The sequence below is a fragment of the Cavia porcellus genome, unplaced genomic scaffold (genome assembly GCF_034190915.1).
Source record: "Cavia porcellus strain 051 isolate PalLab524CR breed Dunkin Hartley unplaced genomic scaffold, mCavPor4.1 scaffold_31, whole genome shotgun sequence".
Lineage (NCBI taxonomy): Eukaryota > Metazoa > Chordata > Mammalia > Rodentia > Caviidae > Cavia > Cavia porcellus.
The window spans coordinates 2,626,385-2,646,420 of record NW_026947514.1 but is presented as its reverse complement, the minus strand read 5'-3'; the positions used below and the strand labels follow the sequence as shown (position 1 = coordinate 2,646,420).

Here is a 20,036-nt window from a genome sequence, read left to right as displayed (position 1 = left end):
CAGCATCCCAGAGCTCAGGGCAGGTGTTCCTTGGTAAAGGTCATGAGAATGGCAGGAGCAGAGACAGCTTCCATTGAGAGCTTGGCTTCCATTGGAGTAGCCACCAAGGGCCTCAGACACACCTCAGCAGTTTGCAGAGTCCTCTGTGGTGCCCTGGATGGGCCTGCAGCACTCACCAGGAACCTCTAGGCCCACTGACACTCAGTGACTCCTGGTGAAGAGAAGGACGGCTGTTTGGGTATGGGTTTACAAAGCATGCTGCCTTCAAGCAATAATTTCCCAGCATCGAGCCATAGGTGGGAGGGCCAGGTAAAGTCTCTGGCATCACTCACCTCACTGAATGAATAGATGAAAACAGCTACCTTGTAGTCTCCACTCTGGCAGAGTGACAGAAAAGGAAGAACTGAGTCACGTATGTGTGCATGCATGCGTGCATGCAGTACTGGGGTGTGTACCAGGCCTTGCACTGAACTACAGCCCCAGCCCTTGTTTTATTTTTTGATTTGGGGACAAGGTTTTGCTAGTTGCTCAAACTGGCCTTGAACTTGAGATCCTCCTTTCTCAGCCCCCCAGGTAGCTGGGATTTATAAGCATGTGCCACCATGACCAGCCTTCAGTTCTACAAAAAAAAAAAGATTACCCAAGTCAGATGGCTAAACAGTATCGTATTTCGTGACAAATACTACTTTTAAGACCAAGATCCAGTTTTTACTGTGCATAAGCTCCTAAGCAATACCAGCTGCAGCACCCGTGTCATCTTTCACTGACTGTTCTACTGACATTCGTGCCTCCTCCACATCGAGAGCAATGACTTGTTCCCATCCCAGGCTTCACTGGCAGTATTTGTAATAGTGACCCCAAAAGGCTCACGGGTCAGAGTCACACAACCATCACCACAGCCCAGTTCCACAATGTCACCTCATCCCTAAATAAGTCCTATACTGAGGAAACAGTCCCCGACCTTGGCCCTGGCAGCCCCTGGTCTGCCCCAGGAGATTTGCCCATTCTTCATGTTTCGTATGCATGGGACTGTGTCATACGTGACCTTTTGGGTCCAGCTCTCTCCTTGGTGTGGTGTTGTCAGTGCTCACCCATGCCGTGACCCACATCGGTGTCCCGTTCCTCTCCAGGGCTGCCGTGTGTGTGACACATCTTATTTCATCAGCTGGTGGATGACAGGGTGGGCTCCAGCTACCATGAATAGGGCTGCTGTGAGTATTGGTGTCTACGTCTTCATCTGAGCACCTATTTTGAGTTCTTTCGGGTGCATTCCTGGTAGTGGGACTGCTGGATTATGTGGGGAATGTTTAGCTTGCTGAAGACCTAAATGGTTTTCCACAGATACTGTCCCAGTTTTCCTGTCCACCAGCAGTGCAGAAGGGTTCATTTCTTCACATGCCTGCTAATGATCATTATTTAAAAACATCACGGTGCCGATAGTTGTGAAATGGTGTGTCATTGTAGTTTTTGTTTGCAGTTTCCTGATGGCATCTTTTCCTGTGCCTGTTGGCCATTTGTGTATCTTTGGAGAGATTTCCAAAGAGAGACTTGTCCTTTTCCCACTTACTTAGTTTTTTTTGTTTGTTTGTTTTTGGTTTTTTGTTTTGTTTTGTTTTTTTGTACCAGGGATCAAACTCATGACTTTGTGCTTGCCAGGAAGACACTTACGCCGCTAAGCTGGCCCCTGGCCCCCTTTCCCACTTTTTAATTGGGTTGCTTTTCTGTTGTTGCGCTGTCAGAATTCTTTTTGTATTCTGGATATAATTTGCACATATTTTCTTCCATTCTGTATGTTGTCCTTTCACTTTCTTGATCATGTCTTTTCTTTTTAATCCAGAACAGTTTTTTAAATTGAGTTTATTAGTGTGTCTGCAGTACATAATAATTACATTCAGCATGGAGAACTGGCATATTTTTTCCCATGCCCCTCTAACCCTATTGTTTGTTTTTGGCCAGCATCAGATTTATTTTATAAGTATTTATCAAGTTAATTATCATAAACTCAGATTAATTGCCAGACTGGCAGCCAAAAGAATGCATGCAGCATGTAAGATAGTTACCACGGATACACTTCTGGATACATTGGCCATGTTGGTTTATGATAATCTTTTTCTTCTGTCTCTGTATTTTCTTATATTTTATACTTTATTTAGATATTGAGTTTCTCGTACAGCGGAAACTATACAGTATTTAAGCTTGTGCATCTGGTTTCTTTCACTTCACATTATGGTCTCAGAATGCACCCATTTTCCCACAAATGACTCAAGTTTAGGGTAGACTAGTGCTCTGTGGGTAAATGTCACATGATCAACCTTTTTTCATGTATTTTTAGTCATTTGCACTTCGTCATTCAAGAAGTGTCTATTTATTTATTTATTTATTTATTTATGTCTTTTTGAGACAGGATGTCACTATGCAGTTCAGGCTGGCCTTGAGCTCACTTTGTAGCCTAGGCTAGTCTCAAACTCGCTGTGATCCTCCCACCTCAGCCTCCCGAGTTCTAGGATTACAGGCGTGAGCCACCACACCTGGCAAAGTGTCTTATTTATTTCATATGCCAAATTTGTGATTGGGTCTTTAAGGAGTATTAATTTTTTTTTTTTTTTTTGGTTCTCTGTGTAGTCTAGATATTAGTCCTTTGAGGAGTAGCTGGGATTTTGTTCCTATTCTGTAGGTTGTCTCTTTTATTGGTGGTTTCCTTTGTTATGCAGAAGCATTTTAATTTGATGTGATCAGATTTGTTGATTCTCGGTAGTATTTCTTGTGCAACCGGGTTTCTGTTCAGAAAGTCTTTGTCTAAGCTTTCAAGCGTCTTCAAGAGTTTTACCTATTTTATCTTCCAGCAGACTGCTTCTGTTTTAATATTTAGATATTTGATCCATTTTGATTTTAGTGTAGTGCCTGGTGAGAGGTACGGGTCTGGGTTTAATTTTTAGCACATGGAAAGCCAATTTTCTCAGCACCATTTGTTAAAGAGACTATCATTCTGCCAGCAAAAATATTTGGCCCCTTTGTCAAAGACAAGGTGGCTGTCTCTGGGGTTGTTTCCGTATCCTCTGTTCAGTTCCGTTTGAGCCCAAGTCTGTTGATTTGCCAGTAGCATGCTGTTTTATTGCTGTAGCTTTGTGTTATAGCCAAGGTCCAGTTACCTAATGCTCCCTGCCTTGCCCTTGTTCTCAGAAGTCCTCTTGCTGTTCTAGGTCTCTTCTGGCTCCTTGTGAATTTTAGGATCACTATCTCCAGTCCTATGAGGAATGCTATCAGTGTTTCGATTGGGATTGCATTAAATCCGTGGAACAGCTTTGGAAGTATGACCATTTTGACTATATTGCTTTTCCCTATCCAGGAACGTGGTATCTTTTCATTTTCAGATACCCTGTGTGATCTCCTTTTTCAAAGTACTGTAGTTTTCATTGTAGAGGTCTTACACTCATTTGTGTTAATTCCTAAGTATTTTGTTTTTCTTGATGCAATTGTGAAAAGTATTGTTTTCCTAAATTCTCTCTTTGTGAATTTATTATTGATGCACAGGAACACTACTGATTTTTTTGAGTATTGATTTTGTATCCTGCTATTGTCCTGAATTTGATTATTATTTCTAGGAGTTTTTTGGTGGAGTTTTGGGAGCGTTATATATAAATGAGCATGTCAGCCACAAATAATGATAATTTCATTCCCTCTTATTTCTTTCTCTTGTCCAATTGCTCTGTCTAATCGTTTGAGAAATATATTGAACAAGAGTGGTGACAGCAGACATCTTGTCTTGTTTCTGATATTAAGAGAGAAAGTTCTCATTAAGTTGTTGTTTATCACAGATGGCCTTTATCAGATTGAGATAAAGACCTTTGAACTGTTTTCCTTAGGATTTTTATTGTGAATAGATGTTGGACTTGTCAATGCTTTTCCTATATCTGTTGAAATGATCACTGATTTTTATCCTTGCTGTGGTTTAAGTGGTGCATTGCAATTACTGGTTTGTGTATGTGGAGCCATTCTCACATCCCTGGAGTGAATCCTGCTTATTCATGGTATATGACATTTTTGATGATTTTCTGCATTCTATTTGCCAGTATGTTAGTGAAGATTTCTGCATCTCTGGGCATTAAAGAGGCTGGCCAGTAGTTATCTTTTTTGGTTGAGTCCTTTTCTGGTTTTGGAATCATGGTAATGATTGCACCCCCAAATGACTTTGGGAGCAGTGCTTCCCTTTTGATTTCATTAACTATTTGAGGAGTAGTGGCATTAAATTTTCTCTAAAGTTCTTGTAGAATTTGGCAGTGAATCCATGAGGACCCTCACTTTTCTTAGTAGTTTTGTTGTTGTTGTTGTGGTTGTGGTTGTGGTTTTTGTACCAGGGATGGAACTCATGACTTCACACTTCCAGGCAGCCCCTAGTAGTTTTTTAGTCAATCTCCTGCCCCTAGTAATTTTTTTTTTTTTTTTTTTTTTGTCTTTTTCCTTTTTATCGGTACCGGGGATCAAACTCACAGCTGCCTGCTTGCAAGGCAGGCGCTTATGCCGCTGAGCTAAACCCCCAGCCCCCACTAGTAGTTTTTAATCACTTCAATTTCATTGCCAAGTTACTGGATTATTAGGATTTTTATAACTTCTTAGTTTATAGTTTATATGTATCTAGGAATGTTATTTCTTCTGAATTTTCCATTTTATTAGAGTAGGTTCTCAAAACAATTGTCACTGATCTTCTGGATTTCAACAAAATCCGTTGTAAGGGGCCACTTATATAGCTCAGTGCAGTGAGCACCTGCATGGCAAGCACAGGTCCTGAGTTCAATTCCTGGTATAAAAAATTTATTTCATTTCTAACTACATGGATTTGGATATCTTTCCTTATTTTGATAAAATTGGCTAAGGATCTTCTAGTTTACTTTTTCAAAGAACCATTGATTCTTTTTATTTTTTTAGTCTCAATTTCATTCATTTCTGCTCTGATCGTTGTAATTTTCTTCCTTACACAAGCTTTGTTTCTGTATTGTTTTTGTTTTTCTAGGACCTTTTTTTTTTCTTGGTACCAGGAATTGAACTCAGGAATTTGCACTTGCCAGGCAGGCACTGTGCCACTGAGCTATATCCCCTGCCCCTTAAGGACCCTGAGTGCATCATTAGGTTATTTATTTGTGTGTGCCCTGTTTTTCTGGGGAATTGAGGGGGGTGATTTTGTTGTCATTGTTGTTTTTTGAGGTTTTGGAGAGTTTTTGTTTTGGTTTGGTTCTTTGAGACAGGGTCTCACTGTGTAGTACAACTGGTTTGGAACTCCCTGTGAAGCCCAGCCTGGCCTTGACGCATGGCAATCCTCCTGTCTCAGGATCCTGAGCCCTTGCATTACAGGCCTGCACCACCACACCCAGCTCGCCATTTTCCGATGTGGGAGTTCAGTCACTGTAACTTCCCTCTTGGGACTATGTTCATTGTGTCCCGTGGGTTCCTGTATGTGGTACTGGCATTATTGTTTGATTGTAGGAGCTGCCTAATTTCTTAATTTCATCTGTGAAAAATTATCAACAAGAGTATGAATTTCCATGTGTTTGCATAGTTTCTGTAGTTTCCTCTGCCGTTGACTTGTAGTTTCATGGCACTATGATCTGGTAGTATATGTGAGATAATTTTGATTCTCTTACTCAAGCATGCTTTATGGATGAGTGTGTGTTCTGTTTGGGAGGACATTCCTTATGCTGCCAAGAAGAATGTGTATTCTGTTACTGCCGAGTGGGACACTCTGTAAATCTCTACTGCGTCCATTTGTTTGAAGATTTAGTTTAACTCTTGTATTTCTCTGTTGATATTTTTGTCTAGTTGATCTGTTCATTTGTGACAGTGAGATACTGAGATTCTCCAGTATAATTGTATTGTGTTGGGTTGGGGATTTGGCTCAGTGGTGTAAGCGCCTGCCAGGCATGAGCAAGGTCATGAGTTCAATAACTGGTACCTAAAAAAAAAAAGTCAATTGTATTGTGTTTATCTGACTTTTCATGTCCATTGTTTCGTGAAGTTGGCCATGCCAGTATTTGGTGTAGGTATGTTTATAATTGTTGTCTTTTCCTTAAAAAAAAAAAAAAAAAAGGTTAGCAGCATAATTTGTAATAGCTAAATCTTGGAAACAACCAAAATGCCCATCAGCTGCAGAGTGGATGAAAAATATGTGGTATTTTTATACAATGGAATATTACTTAGTTATAAAAAGGATGATCTTGAGACCTTCATAGGTAAATGGAGGCAACTTGAGACCATCCTCGATAAGTGAAATAAATAAGAATCATATTTATAAATATCACATTGTGTCTCTAGTGCAAAAAGTAATAAAGAACTGTAGAAGTAAAAAAATCCAGAATGTGTAATTGCTATTGTAAAAAAGAGAGGAAAAAAAGTGCTCTAAAGGATGTATTTTAAGTGTGCTAGATAGATAACTGTATTACTAAGTTTTGTTTGAATAGTTGAGCGGAACTGTTTGCAGTCTCACTGTTTGAATGTCCACTTTGTATGCTTTAATTTTGTAATTTGAACAACTACTTCTAAGATGACAGTATGTAAGTTATCAACTAGCAATTTCTCAGTGTTTATTTTTATTTTTTAAAATTCTGTATTATTACTACAATTTGTCTGTTTTGCTTTTATCCTCTTTAAATAAATTTTTTTTAAAAAGACATCACTAACTACAATCAAAAAGAAAAAGACAAATCAATAAATTACAAGGAGAAAAATTATCTCTTTCTATTGAATTGTTCCTTAACCACCATATAGTGACCTTCTCTGTCTCTCCTGATTGGTCATGGCTCAAAGTCCCCTTTGTCTGAAATGAAAGATAGGTACTTTTGCTTTATTCTGGGTTCCTGTCGCATGGAGTATTTTTTTTTTTGTCCTTTGGTTTTTAATCTGTGAATTTCTTTTTGAATTAAATGTGTTTCTTTTATACTACATATTGTTAGGTTTTGCTTCTTGCTCCGTTCTGTTGATCTGTCTTTTCATTGGGGAGTCTGTGTTTTTATTGAGGAATTCAGATTAAGAATTGTTACTAAGAGGTGTTGACTTGTTCCTGTCATTGCACTATTTTCCTGTTGCTGGTTATTTTTTATCTTGTTGCTCTTCCTGCTGGGTATATTCATTGTTTTTGACTTACTAGCATTGTTGGCTTCATTGTGTCTTTCTAAGAGATCCTTGAGAATTTTTTGTAATGGTGATTTGGTGGTTAGGATTTCTTGAGGTGTTCCTTGTCATGAAAATACCTCGTTTCTCCATCAATTTTGAAGAAATGTTTTGTAGGATACATAGGTCAGGATTGGAAGCTATTTTTCAGGGCTTGAAACACTTCAAGCCTTCCTAGAGCCTTTAAGGTTTGTGTTGATAAGTCTGCTGTAATTCTAATGTGTTTACCTTTGTATGTGATTCATTACCTTGATCCACCAGTGGTCCATGCATGACTGTCCGTTGGGCCACTTGAACTACCAGTTGTTAGCTATTTAACATCAGATGATAGAATTAAAATCCCAGCCACCTAGCAGCAAGACATATGGTTTAAGGCCCCATCAGGTACATGTTAAGTTTTTCCCTTTGATGGACTTTGGTATTTTGGGTGTGATGTGGTATGGAAAGGCTCTCTTCTAGTTAGGGTTTATTTGGAATTTTATATTCCTCACTTACCTGTGTGTTAATTTTTTCCTATATTTGGGAAGTTTTCTGCCTTTTATTTCTGTGACCAGGTTTTTATGCCATTTTTATTGTCTTCTAATTTTTCAGTTATTCTGCTTACTCTTAGATTAGTCTTCTTTTCATCATTTAGCAGCTGTTAAACCCATTTTTCATGTTTTCTTGTTGCTTTTAAGGTGTCTTTGAAAGGCATTATTGTCTTCTATTCTGAAATTCTGTCCTCACATAGGTCACTTCTGCTGCCCATACTTTTTAATCTTCTGGATTTCTTGAAACCTTTCCATTGTCTCATTCTCTACTAAAGTGATCATTTATATTTTATATTATGTTGTTTAACCTAGCTAGCTCTTTATTAGTATCTTCTGAAAGCTCCAGGATCATTTTGATTGTTATTTCTGTTATCCAGTTAGTTACATCTTTTTAATCCTGCTGAGTGCCTGTTTGATCTGTCTTTCCTTGTTTGTCCTGTGAGTATTTTGGGTATGCGCCTTACGCTGTTTTCCCTGGATGCTCCTCTGGATTGGCTCTAAGGAGCTGAGAATTTGGGGAGGTATTTTGTTGCCTTGTCTTCTCATGTTTCCATTTGCTTGGTTATGTCCGGCTTGGCTGTTTTGTGCTGATCTTTGTGGACCCTGCTAGTGTAAAGTCTTTGTTGCTAGAATAAAGATCTCTTCAGTGGCTTCTCAGAGACCTATTTTGTGCATGACTAACTATAGTCCTCTGCCTCAGCCCCAAGATCCAGCCATCTTGGTTAATTCACGAAGGGAGATGCAATATACTTAGCCCAAAATGAGTTCTCTGCGAATGTACTCTAATATTATTAATGCCACAAAGGCAATCTCAGTGTTGATTTACAGAGATAGAGGAACAGTTATGCAACTTTGGTAATACCCAGCAGATTGGCTTTAGTAGAATCATCCAAGGAAAACTGGATATTATATTAATATACCATAAGAACCAGGTATGTACCGCCATTAACTTTAAAGACGAAACCCACAATTATGGTGTAAAATTAAAGACAACCCAGGGATTGACTTACAGCTAATATATACTAAATGCAATAGTTAGATTTCTGCTAATGGTAGAAAGAAATTCAACAGTAAATTTCATAGTGTTAACTATCAAAAGGGCATTAAAGATAAAGGGTTTGGAAACAGGAAAATGCAAGAGGAAAAGCCTTAAACTCTATGATATGAGAGAGAGAAGTGGTACAAAAGATCCTATTGGGGAATAGAAGGATATTTATAGAACCAGATAAAGGCAAAAGAGAAATGGATAGGAATAGAAGGTTTTAAAAAGGGAGAGAGAGCTAGGCATGGTGGTGCACACCTGTAATCCCAGCACTAGGGAGGCTGAGTCAGGAGGATTGCTGTTGAGTTCAAGGCCAGCCTGGGCTACATAAACAAGTTCAAAGCCAGCCTGAATTGCAAAGTGAGATCCTGTCTCAAAATAAAAGGAGAAAAAAATCATATGGGGTGTAAAATAAGAGAAAAATATTAAAGGTAGAAAAATTTAAAGGAAGAAGAGGATAAAATAAAGAAGAAAAAAATTAAGAACAAGAGATAAGAAACAGAGAAAGAACAAAGGAAAATATCCCAAACTCCATAAACTGGTAGAGAAAAAAGGAGGAAAGGAAAGAATAGAGAAAACAACAACCACCAAAGCGCACATGCGTGCGCGCGCACACACACACACACACACACACACACGCACTTTTTTTTTTCTTTATGATTTTGAGTGTGTGCTTTTCTTCTAGGATCTACAGTTCTGGCGCAGTATCCAAGTCAAGCTGTGTCCCTGCTTAAGCTGGTAGATAAAGGAGGCAGTCAGGTCCCACATCCACACTGGATGAATTAGGGCGAGGGTACAGTGGCACCCTGTGTGGGTGGGGCCTATGTCCTTTAGCTCACACTCCTCAGGGAGTCTCTTTAGCCTGACCATGCCTCCCTGACCACAGCTGTCTCCCGTGGCTGTCTCTCACCCAGACACTGTGGGAGCACAGCTCTGGGAGCCTCAAAGTGAAGGTGTTGCACAGCTGCTCTAAGGCCCAGGTTCAAACAGTCAGCCCTTCCCTGGAATGGCGTCTGACCAACCGCTTTCTCCAGGGACATGGCGGGCACTAGGACTGGACTCAGCAGCTGTTGCCTATGCCAGTCCCAGTCCATTCCATGCCGCTTTTCTCCCTGAAGCCTTCTGGAACCCCCAGCTTTCACTTTGTAGATCTGCTGCCTCTTTCCTTCGGGATACAAGCCAGAAGCTGGGGTGAAAGTGCAGATTGTCCTTTCCCTTCTCTACATTGTGTTCTGTCTCTTCAATTTCTCTACAAGTTTTAATTTTCCTGTCAGATCCTTCCTGGATCCTGGAGATCTACTCTCTTCCTTTCTTCTCCAAAGTTGTTATTTTTCAGTGTCTGGGTCTGTCTTCATTACTTTTTTTTTTTTTTTTTTTGTCTTTTTCCTGTTTATCGGTACCAGGGATTGAGCTCATGACTGCCTGCTTGCAAGGCAGGCACTAAATCCCTAGCCCCTATCTTCATTACTTTTGTTTCTGGGACAAAATGCCTGACACCCAAAATGAAGGAAGGAAGGGTTTAGTTAGCTCACTGTTTGTGGAGGTTTCAGTCCATCATCAGCAGGGGGGCTTGCACAAGGGGCAACCCTTCAAGGTAGCAGCCAGAGCAAAAGGTAGAATAAGCCTCTTTTCCTCCTTCATACTGTACACAGGCCACGCATCCACTCCAAGGCAGGTGTAGCACTCAGAAAATGCCTTGCCCTCCTTTTGTACAGGATCAGGATATTTACAAAGACTCCCCACCAGTCTCTTAGCTAAAAGTCTAAACTGTTCAAGTTGATACAATCTATCAGCCACAACAATCCATGAGTAGATACATTTCTTTAAAATAGGTCTCCAGATACAAAGATATGCTTATTTTTATCATTTCACAACTTGAAATTATAACACAGGTTTAATAATCCTTAACCAACATTAAATCTATCTAGGTTATATTACATTAGAATGACGACATTTTGGGTTTTCAATTTTTTTTTATTTTAAAGATAGTAAAATCCTACAAAATAAGAAAACAAAGCCAATCAGAACATTGCAGCAAAATTGGTATGGAACTTCAAAGCAGGATACCAGGAAAACAATAATAACTACCATAGTATATCTTATCTTCACAATAGTTGTCCATTCCATCAGGTATAGCAAAATCAAACCAAAAACAAAATACAATAAAACCAATCAAAACAGAATAGTGAATAAAGCAAAACAATCAGAACAAAGCAAAACAGTGAAAGAAATATTGGACTTCAAAGACAAGATAGAAGGACACCCCCCATATTTGCTGTATTGCATAGGGTCATCCTCCCAAGAGATGCTCAGACCTCTGGCCCAGGTCAGCATAGCCAACCCTACAATACACGCATTTAGCTGCTTTATGTGCCCTAGTTGCTATCAGCTCAGGCTGGCCTTGAAACCATCCCGTAGTAACAGGGAGGGGTGGGAGCAATATGGATGATGTTGATTTCTCACCAGCTGGGATGCTCACAGGAGGTGCTGACTTCTCTCCCTGGAACGCACACAGCTTGCACAGCCTACCAGGAAGGCTGGCTAGTTGATATCTTGGTTGGTCCCCCAAGTCCCAGCATGGCCAATTCTCGAAACACATTGACTTTAATAATAACATTTTGTTCTTGGCCCCCAAAGACTCATGCATATCCCTTTATGCAAAAGGCATTTAGTCCATCTGCAAGAGTTGCCATAGTCCTAACAATTTCAGCACTGCTGGTCCCAAGTCTCCTCCAAGATGTAAGGCAACCCTTAGCTGCAAGCCCCTGTACAAATGAAAGCAAAGTTAAACACTTCCAACATTTGATGGCACAAGGTAAACATTCCCATCCCAAAAGGTATAAATGGAGATACAAAGGATTGGGACAAAAGCATGTCCAAAATCCAGCAAGGCAAACATTAAGTACTATAGTTGCACCAGCCTCTGAAGCAAGCTGTGGCAAATTGTAAGTTCCAGCCGGGTGTGGTGGCTCATGCCTGTAATCCCAGCACTCGGAAGGCTGAGGTGGGAGGATTGTTGTGAGTTCAAGACCACCCTGGGCTACAAAGTGAGCTCAAGACCAGCCTAAACTGCATAATGAGACCCCATCTGGAAAAAAAAAAAAAAAAAAAAAAAACATTGTGCTCTACAGGACTCATGTGACTCCACCCCTGCAGTGCCTTTCAGGATTGTCTCCCACAGCTGCTCTCTCAGGCCTGTTTTGCTCTCTCCCTGCAGCTTTCCTTAGATGATCCACACTCCGGGCTTTTCCAAACTTCTGGCGTCTCCACTGCACCTTTGGCTTCACATTCTCAGCTTCACACACTGCCCTCCTAGGAACACACTGCCTGGCCTCCCAGGCCTACTGAAATCAAGGTGGCAGCCTTTTTAACCTCTTGTATGCACCTAAAACCAGCACCATGTGGGTGATGCCGCGGTCTGCTGCCAGCTGGAATAGTAGTCAGGCTTTCCTCTCTCTCGGCTGTAAGGGTCGAGTGCCTGGATTTTTCAGTACTCTGAATCCAATTCTGAGGAACAAATTTTTTGTGCTGTCACCATTCTGGAACAAGGTGCTCTGCAGCATTCACCTCAAAGCCAAGTCTTTCACTTTTGCAGGTTTGAGGCTACAAAGGTTCAAGACTTGATGGCTTTTTTTTTTTTTTTTGGGGGGGGGGGTACCAGGATTGAACTCAGGACCTTGTGCTTGCCAGGCAGGTGCTTACAGCACTGTGCTAAATCCCCAGTGCAAGACTTGTGGCTCTTTGTGATGCCTTCAGGCCATGTTTTTTTATTATTATCCTGTTCCTTTTCAGCAATTGCAGTTTCCTCCCCTCTATTTTTACAATCTACAGCTTTATTGGAGCTTTCTTTCTGGCCAAACTCACAGCGTTGTAAATTACCCTGCTGGGCTCTTTTGTCTTGATTTGCAACATAACTGTGGCTAAAAGCCCCCAACAATAGCCATACCATAGCCTCAACATTAGACTGCCTTGAAATTTCTTCTGCCAGATTAGTCTACTGTGCTCAATCTCAGTCTCAGGCAAAATCTCTGGACATGAACAAAATGCAGACAAACTTTCTGCCAAGCCATAACACACACTGTGTGGAGTCCAAGAACCAATGCAGTCCTTCCCAGCAGAAATGTCCCAAGCCTGGTCCTTACCTACAGGAGTTCTGTCAGCCTTCTGGTCTCCTGAGCTCTGATTAAAAACTCCCATACAGAAAAGCCTAAGGCATTCCAGCTGTATTCCCTCAGGTGACATCTCTGAACCTTTCCAAATTCTTCCCATAAGTCATTCCCAAAGACTCTTGAACCACATGGTCAGGAATAGTCACAACAACCACCCCACTTCTGGTACCAAATTCTGTCTTGGTTGCTTTTCTCTTGTTGCAGAGGCAAAATACCCAACACCCAAAATGAAGGAAGGCATGACACAGGGACAGCATTTCAAGGCAGCTGCCAGCAAAAGCAGCCAGAGCAAGCCTCTTTTCCTCCCTTATATTATATACAGGCCACCACCACCACCCCTCCTTTGCTCTGGCTGCGTTTGCTGGCAGCTGCCTTGAAGTGTTGCCCCTCAGCCAAACCACCCAGCCTTGGAGCCAGCTGATTACAAACAGTGGGCTAAATAACCCTTCCTTTCCTTAATTTTGGGTGTCAGGCATTTTGTCTCAGCAATGAGAGAAGAGTAACCAAGACAGGATCTTAAATCTCAGAAATGCTGAGTTATTGGTTACCACTTCACCATTTCCTAGAAGTCTTTTCTTGAATGCACGTAAGTTTCTGATCCTTAGGAATTCCAATTTATCTTTTTTTTTTTTTTTTTTCTTTAGTTGCCTATGGTTTTGGGATTGTGGTTAAGAATCTGTTGTCAAATTGAGGGCTAAAAAGATTTACCATTTTTGTGCTTCTAAGAGTTCTATGGTTTTCATTTTTATATTTGATTCGGTTATCTACTTCAAGTTGATGGTTGTATATGGTGGGAGTTGGGGAGGTCTGGCTCCTTTCTTTTCCTTTTGAGTGTCCAGGTGCTCTACCACCGTCTGTTGAAGAGTCTGTTTATATTGTTTTTCCACAGAATAAATAGTCTTGGATCTGAGATCTATCCCACTGATGTCTACATCATATCATACTATTTTGATCAAAATTCTCTTTCAAAAGATTTCAATAGACATGCTAATTGAGATTTTATCTGGGAGGACAAATAGTTGGGCATTACTGGAGCATAAAATATGCATTTGTTCATAGACCCAGTTGTGTAAAGGGTATAATCAGGAGCTGAGAGTCAGTAATAATGTGAAAAGACAGCAAGCTCTGGGCCATCACAGGGACAGTGGCAGATAAAAGGGGAGTGGGTTGCAGCTCTGGCACTCCAAGAGCCTGAGTCTCTTTGTAGAAGCAGATATGTGATTCGAGGCATGGCATGAGGGGAACACCTTGAGAATATCAAGGATGCGGAGGGGCCTGACTGCATGAGCGAGGAGGTGGGGAAGATGCTTAGCAGAAGTGGCACTCGAGCCAGCACTGAAGGCTGAGTCTCAGAAGCTTGGCAGGAGCAGGTAAAGAGAGCGTTTCATAGAAGGAGCAAGCATTGCCACAGGCCATGTTCAGAGACCATCTGGGAGGAACCTGGGTGCTCTACACCAAGGGTAGGGGATCTGTGTTCAAGGACTTTCAAGAGGAAAATCTGTGGAAGAACAAAAACGGATAGGGAAAAGGCTAGGGATGTACATTCGAGTTGTCTAGAAATAATAGGAATAAACTAGAGAAAAACTTAAGACTTTGTATTATAAATTATTGTCATACATACAGAAGTGAGGTTAATATGGTGAAGCCTGAGACCCCATCGCCCAGCTTTGTCATTGTCAGATGCTGCTGGGAATGTTTATCGAGCCCCCACTCCAGCTTGTGTCTCCTTGCTATTTGAAATCAAATCTAAGCCATTAAGACTATCTTCCAATAAGGGCTTCCTAAAAATTAACATGTGTAGTACGTACTAATGCAATTGAGCAAGATACTTCAGTACATGCATAGAGCATATACCAATCAACTCCATTTTCCTTTATCCACCCCTGATAATTACTGTTCTTCATTCAGGTTGACCTCCATATAGCTTGCTCTGGGCCTTTTTGGGATTGGGGGGTTGGTGTTGAGGGCCAATACTGGGATTCAGTCCAAGGGCTTGACACATGCCCGGCAAGCAGTCTACCGCTGAGTTACACACCCTGCCCTCACTTCCACATGTGAGAGAACATGCTGTCCTGTATCTCTCTGCCTGGCTTATTTCACTTAATGTACTATCCCCTAGTTCCATGCATGTTGCTGCAAATAAGACTGTTTTCTCCCTGTGTATACCATACTTTCTGTATCCATTCACCTGGGACAGAAGTGTCTTACTGTAGTTTTCATTTGCATTTCCCTGGTGGCTAATGCTATTGAGCACTTTTTCATTTATTGGCCAGCCTGTTGCTGCCAACTGGAGGTTAGACCCAAGCCTGGGTCACATTCAGACTGAACTTGTTGGGAGGCAAGAATACTTCCTTAAGGAAGTGTCATAAGATACCAGATAGTCTGTGGTGTATTAGTGGTAGCAATTGTGTCAGTCCTTTATTAAACTGGGAGAGGAGACTTTTGAAAGACCATGCAGTATGGGATAAAGGAGGAGGTGATATTAACCCAGGATTCAAGATGGTGGCCCAAGTCTGACTGTGTCACTCACTGTGTGGTCTCGGGCCCACACCACACTCAACCTTAGTTTCCTGTCTGTAAATAAAGGCACTGCAGTACTGTGACGGTGCTGGGCGGACACAGTGCAGTTCTGCAGTAGCCACTCTCACAGTTCCACCCTTGCCTTGCCCACCTCCAGGTTACGGCACCGTGAGGCAGGGCCATGCTGCATCATTCCCAGTGTCCAGCACATTTGCAGAAGAGTAAGGACCATGAGAGGATGCAGTGGGGGAGGCATGGTCTCTCATGGTTGGAATTCCATGCAGGCAGTGCTTCTGGATCCTGGCCACTGGGTCTTGGAGCTGAGGAGGAGTGCTGTTAACAGCTGCCTTGGCTTTGTCCTCTGCCCAGTGGCCCCCTCTGGCTTTCCCCACTCTCATCAGGCCTGGACCTCCTTCCCCCTCCAGACAGTGGCTCCTGGCAGATGCCCTCATACTGCTTCCCCTGTGTGCGCACAAAGCCAGCGACGGCAGGATCTTGCCCCGATCATCCTTTTCCTCTTCTGTCCTGTGGACCTGCAGACCTGGGTCCCGGCCCAGCTCCTGGCTCAGCCATTCTCTCAGCCGCGTCTCCCTTCGGTGGGCCCAGGATACTGGCACCCAGTCACCTTCCACCTTTGCCACCTTGAACCCTCGCAGCCTCCTCTGACCCACTGCTTCCTTCCCAACCAGATTTCTCCAAACCACGGCAATCCTCTTGGTCTCCCGGCTTTGCTTCATCTTCAGCTCCATTCTGCAAAGGGTAGCTCCTGGAAGAGGCCACACCCAAGTGCAGCTTTCCAGTCTCCGTGCTCATGAGTTGGGGACTTGACAGGCTGATGTCTTTGCTCACTATCTCCCTGCGCTTCCTCCCATGAGGCCACACTCTCAGCTTTCTAATTCCTGTTCCTGGTCTCTTCCTCCTGTTGCCCACTTTTCTCCCTCCGTCATGTTCTGCCAGGTGCATGTCCATTCCCATGATCTAAGTGACCACTTAGATACCATCGGCTTCCACGTTCACATTGCTGGCCCAGGCAGGATTTCCTGGGCACCTGTGGGGTGGCAAACAGGAGCATCCTGGGCATGAGGACATGGAGGTGAGGAAGCCTGATGCGGGATAGACAGAATGTGCCAGGGGAGTGAAAAAAGAAAGAGGCCCACCATGGATTCATGGAATAAGGGAAATCAGATGGAGTCGGCTCCTGAGGGGGGGAGAAGTGACTTTGCACTTTTCGTCTTGTGCACGGTGGAACCGCCACCTGGGGCGGTTGGTGTGTCTCACTTGGACTTGCTCCTCTTGTGTCACAGTGGCTTTCCCACACACATCCACCTGTCTGCTTTGGCGAGAAGAGGAGTGCACATCCACCCTGTCCTCCCGCACTCGTCATTTACCTGAGGATCTCTGACTGTCCTGTTGGACACTCATCTCTGACGCTGCTGCCAAGCTGATGCCTTCACTTTTGCTTAGACCACAAGGCAGAGCCTTCTCTAGGCTCATCCGCCCCATCCTGGGGTCCCCCAGAGCCACAGTGGCCTTTTAGAAAGAGAGGTCTGCTCTTGTTCTTGCCCTGTGGCCCTTCTGACTTGCCTGCTAGCTGCCCTCAGATGGTCATCAGAGTTCTCACTTCGGCCAGGCACCTGCCCACAGCTCTGAGGCTCTGTGGCCAGGCTGAGCCTGTGCGGGCCCCACAGCTCCCTCCTCAGCCCTCCTGGAAGTCCCCAGGTTGCCCACAGACCTCACAGAGGCAGCTGAGCCGCACAGGCCCTGCTGTCCTGGGCTCACAGTCCTTGTAGGGGAGAAAGCCAGCTACCTCACAGTTGACAAAAGACTGTAAAATTACATCGTGCCTGGGCTGAGAGCCCCTGCCATGGCATAATATGGCTCAGGCCCTGACTGGCTAGTGCCGTGCTGGTCCTGTGAGGACAGAGAGAGCCACTTGGGTCTGACTACCACTGGGATGCAGACCTGAGGAGCCAGAGAGGATGGCGGGAGGTGGCAGGTAAGGCCTGGGAAGAGGTGTGTACTGGTGTGAAGCTGGAGAGAGCGGGGCTGTCGTCACAGTGGCTTAAGAATGGGCAGAAGAGCTGATATTTTTTCTAGAAGTTCATTCTGCCTCCTCCAGGTAGAGGGCTCTAGAGGGGACCAGAGTAAGGGGACAATGGGGTTCAAGGGGGAAGAGCCTATGGTTGGGCGTCTACAGGTCTGAGGCTAGGTTTTTAGTTTCTCAAACATTTGCAAACTTCAACATGTTTCCCTACAAGGGCTGTCTTACCTGTGACCTGGACCTGATTGTGTGTTGTGGGTTACCGGATCACCAAGTTATCTTATACCCATAATTGTATAAGGTACTTTGGGGTAGGAAGTAGCCAGGGAGCTGGTTTTGTTTTATCCCTGTACGCGTTATATGTGTAGCACTGGATTGGCCATCATAGAAAAATGATAGGAGCTAGAGCACACATGTGATCTACTGGTCACATGTGTATGTGATTTAACATTTAAAATAAGGACAGTATGTGGGAGTAGCTCTCTGTGACTGGAGTGTTCTAGGGGCATCCCAACAAAACTGAGCCAGAGAGATGCATTTTAACTGGGGCATTCTGTGGGAAGGTGAATTATAGGAGGGTTTAAGGAAGAGGGACCCATATTTACGATCAGATGGGAAGAATGACAGATGTTCTGTTAGTCACTGTCTCATCACTATCACAAAATACCTGATACAGGCTGCTTAAAAAGAGAAAGAGATGTACCCAGCTCACAGTTTTGGAGATTCTAGGGCATAGTGCCTGCATTGGCTTAGCTCTAGTGAGGGCCATGTTTCAGATGGCAATGGTGTAAGTGTGTGTGTCAGAGTGAGCAGTGGTGTTTCAAACCAGCCGCAGAGAGTAAGAGTGTCCCACAGTCCCTCCAGAGGGCACCCCCAGGGTCCCCCAGCAGGTCCACCTCCTAAAGACCCACCCTGCCTCCAATTCGTCACTTCCTGGGGAACGTAAACCAGATTCAAGCTGTAGTGGATGTCAAGATCAAAGCCTAGGAAAATACATTTCCACCTGGAAGCCCCAGGTGATGCAAGAGAAGGGAACCTAGCCTCCTTACCCCAGGTCGGAATTCTGTCTGCTGTTATGAGTGGTTTCATCTTACAAAACTCTTTGCCAGTATTCTTAAACAGCTTATGAAAACATAAAGCAGCTCTTTCTGCTTAGTGACAGTTTCATTCAGGGATGAGAGCAGATGTGTCCAGGGCTTGAGCTGTTCTGCCCACCTGCCATGGCCCTGCATAATTGGAATGGGCTGGGGAACTTGTGCCTGTGGTTAGAACTTGGTGGCTTTTTGTACAGCACAGCTGTGCAGAAACTGGCCCTGCTGCTTTGGCAGTCAGATGAAGGCACCAGTGAGCGTATCAAGTGAACCTTGGTGGCCAGCACTTGCATTACAGTGGTGGTCGTCACTGCTCAGCAAGGGTGGCAGCCGTCATGGGGTGCTATCATCTGGTCATTGCCTGGGAAGCCCTCCAGAGAGTCCACGTGGTGAGTGTGGCCCCGTAGGCCGTGTGGGTGATAGAGGACCCTTGGGAGTCTGCCGTGTGTTTCCATGACCTCTGCTCCACCTGTCAAGGGCTCATGAGGGAGTCTGTGGTTTCAGGAGGTGTCCACCATGTTTGCTACCTGTCAGCTGCACACACACGAACCACACGCTTCAGTTGTGGAGCCTGAGTGCTACTCGGAGCTACGAGGAGGTCTGAGCAGGCCTGCACAGCCTCTGGAGACTGCGGAGGAGAAGCCCTCTTCTTGCCTTCTGCTTCTAGAGGCTGCCTGGGCCGTTGGCTCCGCCACCTCCCAGCCTTCACAGCTGGCAGAGGAGGCATCAAATCTCTCTACTCTGACTTCTTCTCCGCCGGCTCCTCTTCCTCCCCCTTGAAAGGACTCAGCTGATGACTTCGGGCCCATGTGATAACCAGGATCTCTCCCACCTCAAGACCCTGAACTTACTTAGCCACACCTGCAGTCTCTTGCCAAGTAAAATCACGCATTCACCAGTGTGGGACATTAGGCTGTGATCATGGGGGTCATATCAGCTTCTGTGGTAAAATACTTAGAATTCAGAGTCTGAAAGATATTTAAGAATAGTTATCCCCAGGGCTGGGGATTGAGCTCAGTGGCGCAAGCACCTGCCTGGCAAATGTGTGGTCGTGAGTTTGATCCTTGGTACCAAAAAAAAAGAAAGAAAGAAAAAAAGAGGGACCCCTGTGAGCCTCTGAGCCTGGCCCTACAGGAGGGGCTGCAGCAGCAAGGTGTCGTGCCCACTGTGGTGCAGGGCTCTGTCCCAGGGCAAGGCTGTGCTTTCTTTTTTTTTTTTTTCTAATTTTGATTGTGCTCTATATACAGCATTTCACTTATTCGTTTGTTTTTATTTTATTTTGGAAGCAAATTTCCAGCAGGAAAAACAATGTTTTGGCTGTCCAGTCTTCAACATCTGCTAAAATAAAAGCAACACCCCCTCCTCAGCCCATGGCGAAGAAAGACAAACGGCCGAATTCATCACGGTTTAACTCCAGTAATAATAGAGAACTGCAAAAACTACCATCTTTGAAAGGTAAAGTTTTTAAAGAGTTAAGCTGGGGCT

At 43.7% G+C, this 20,036-nt stretch overlaps 1 protein-coding gene across 12 annotated transcripts in view; it reads left to right on the top strand.

Annotated features, from left to right (window-relative positions):
- Positions 1-20,036, top strand: part of Ppp2r5c (protein phosphatase 2 regulatory subunit B'gamma) — a 129,547-nt gene that overhangs the window by 8,920 nt on the left and 100,591 nt on the right. For 4 of the 12 annotated variants that reach the window (XM_063240832.1, XM_063240829.1, XM_023562070.2 and 1 more), the window contains one exon: positions 19,838-20,006. The exons of the other annotated variants lie outside the window; for them this stretch is intronic. In XM_063240832.1, coding sequence (XP_063096902.1) covers positions 19,838-20,006 — 169 coding nt within the window. The remainder of the gene's footprint in view (positions 1-19,837; positions 20,007-20,036) is intronic. 12 annotated transcript variants of the gene reach the window in all.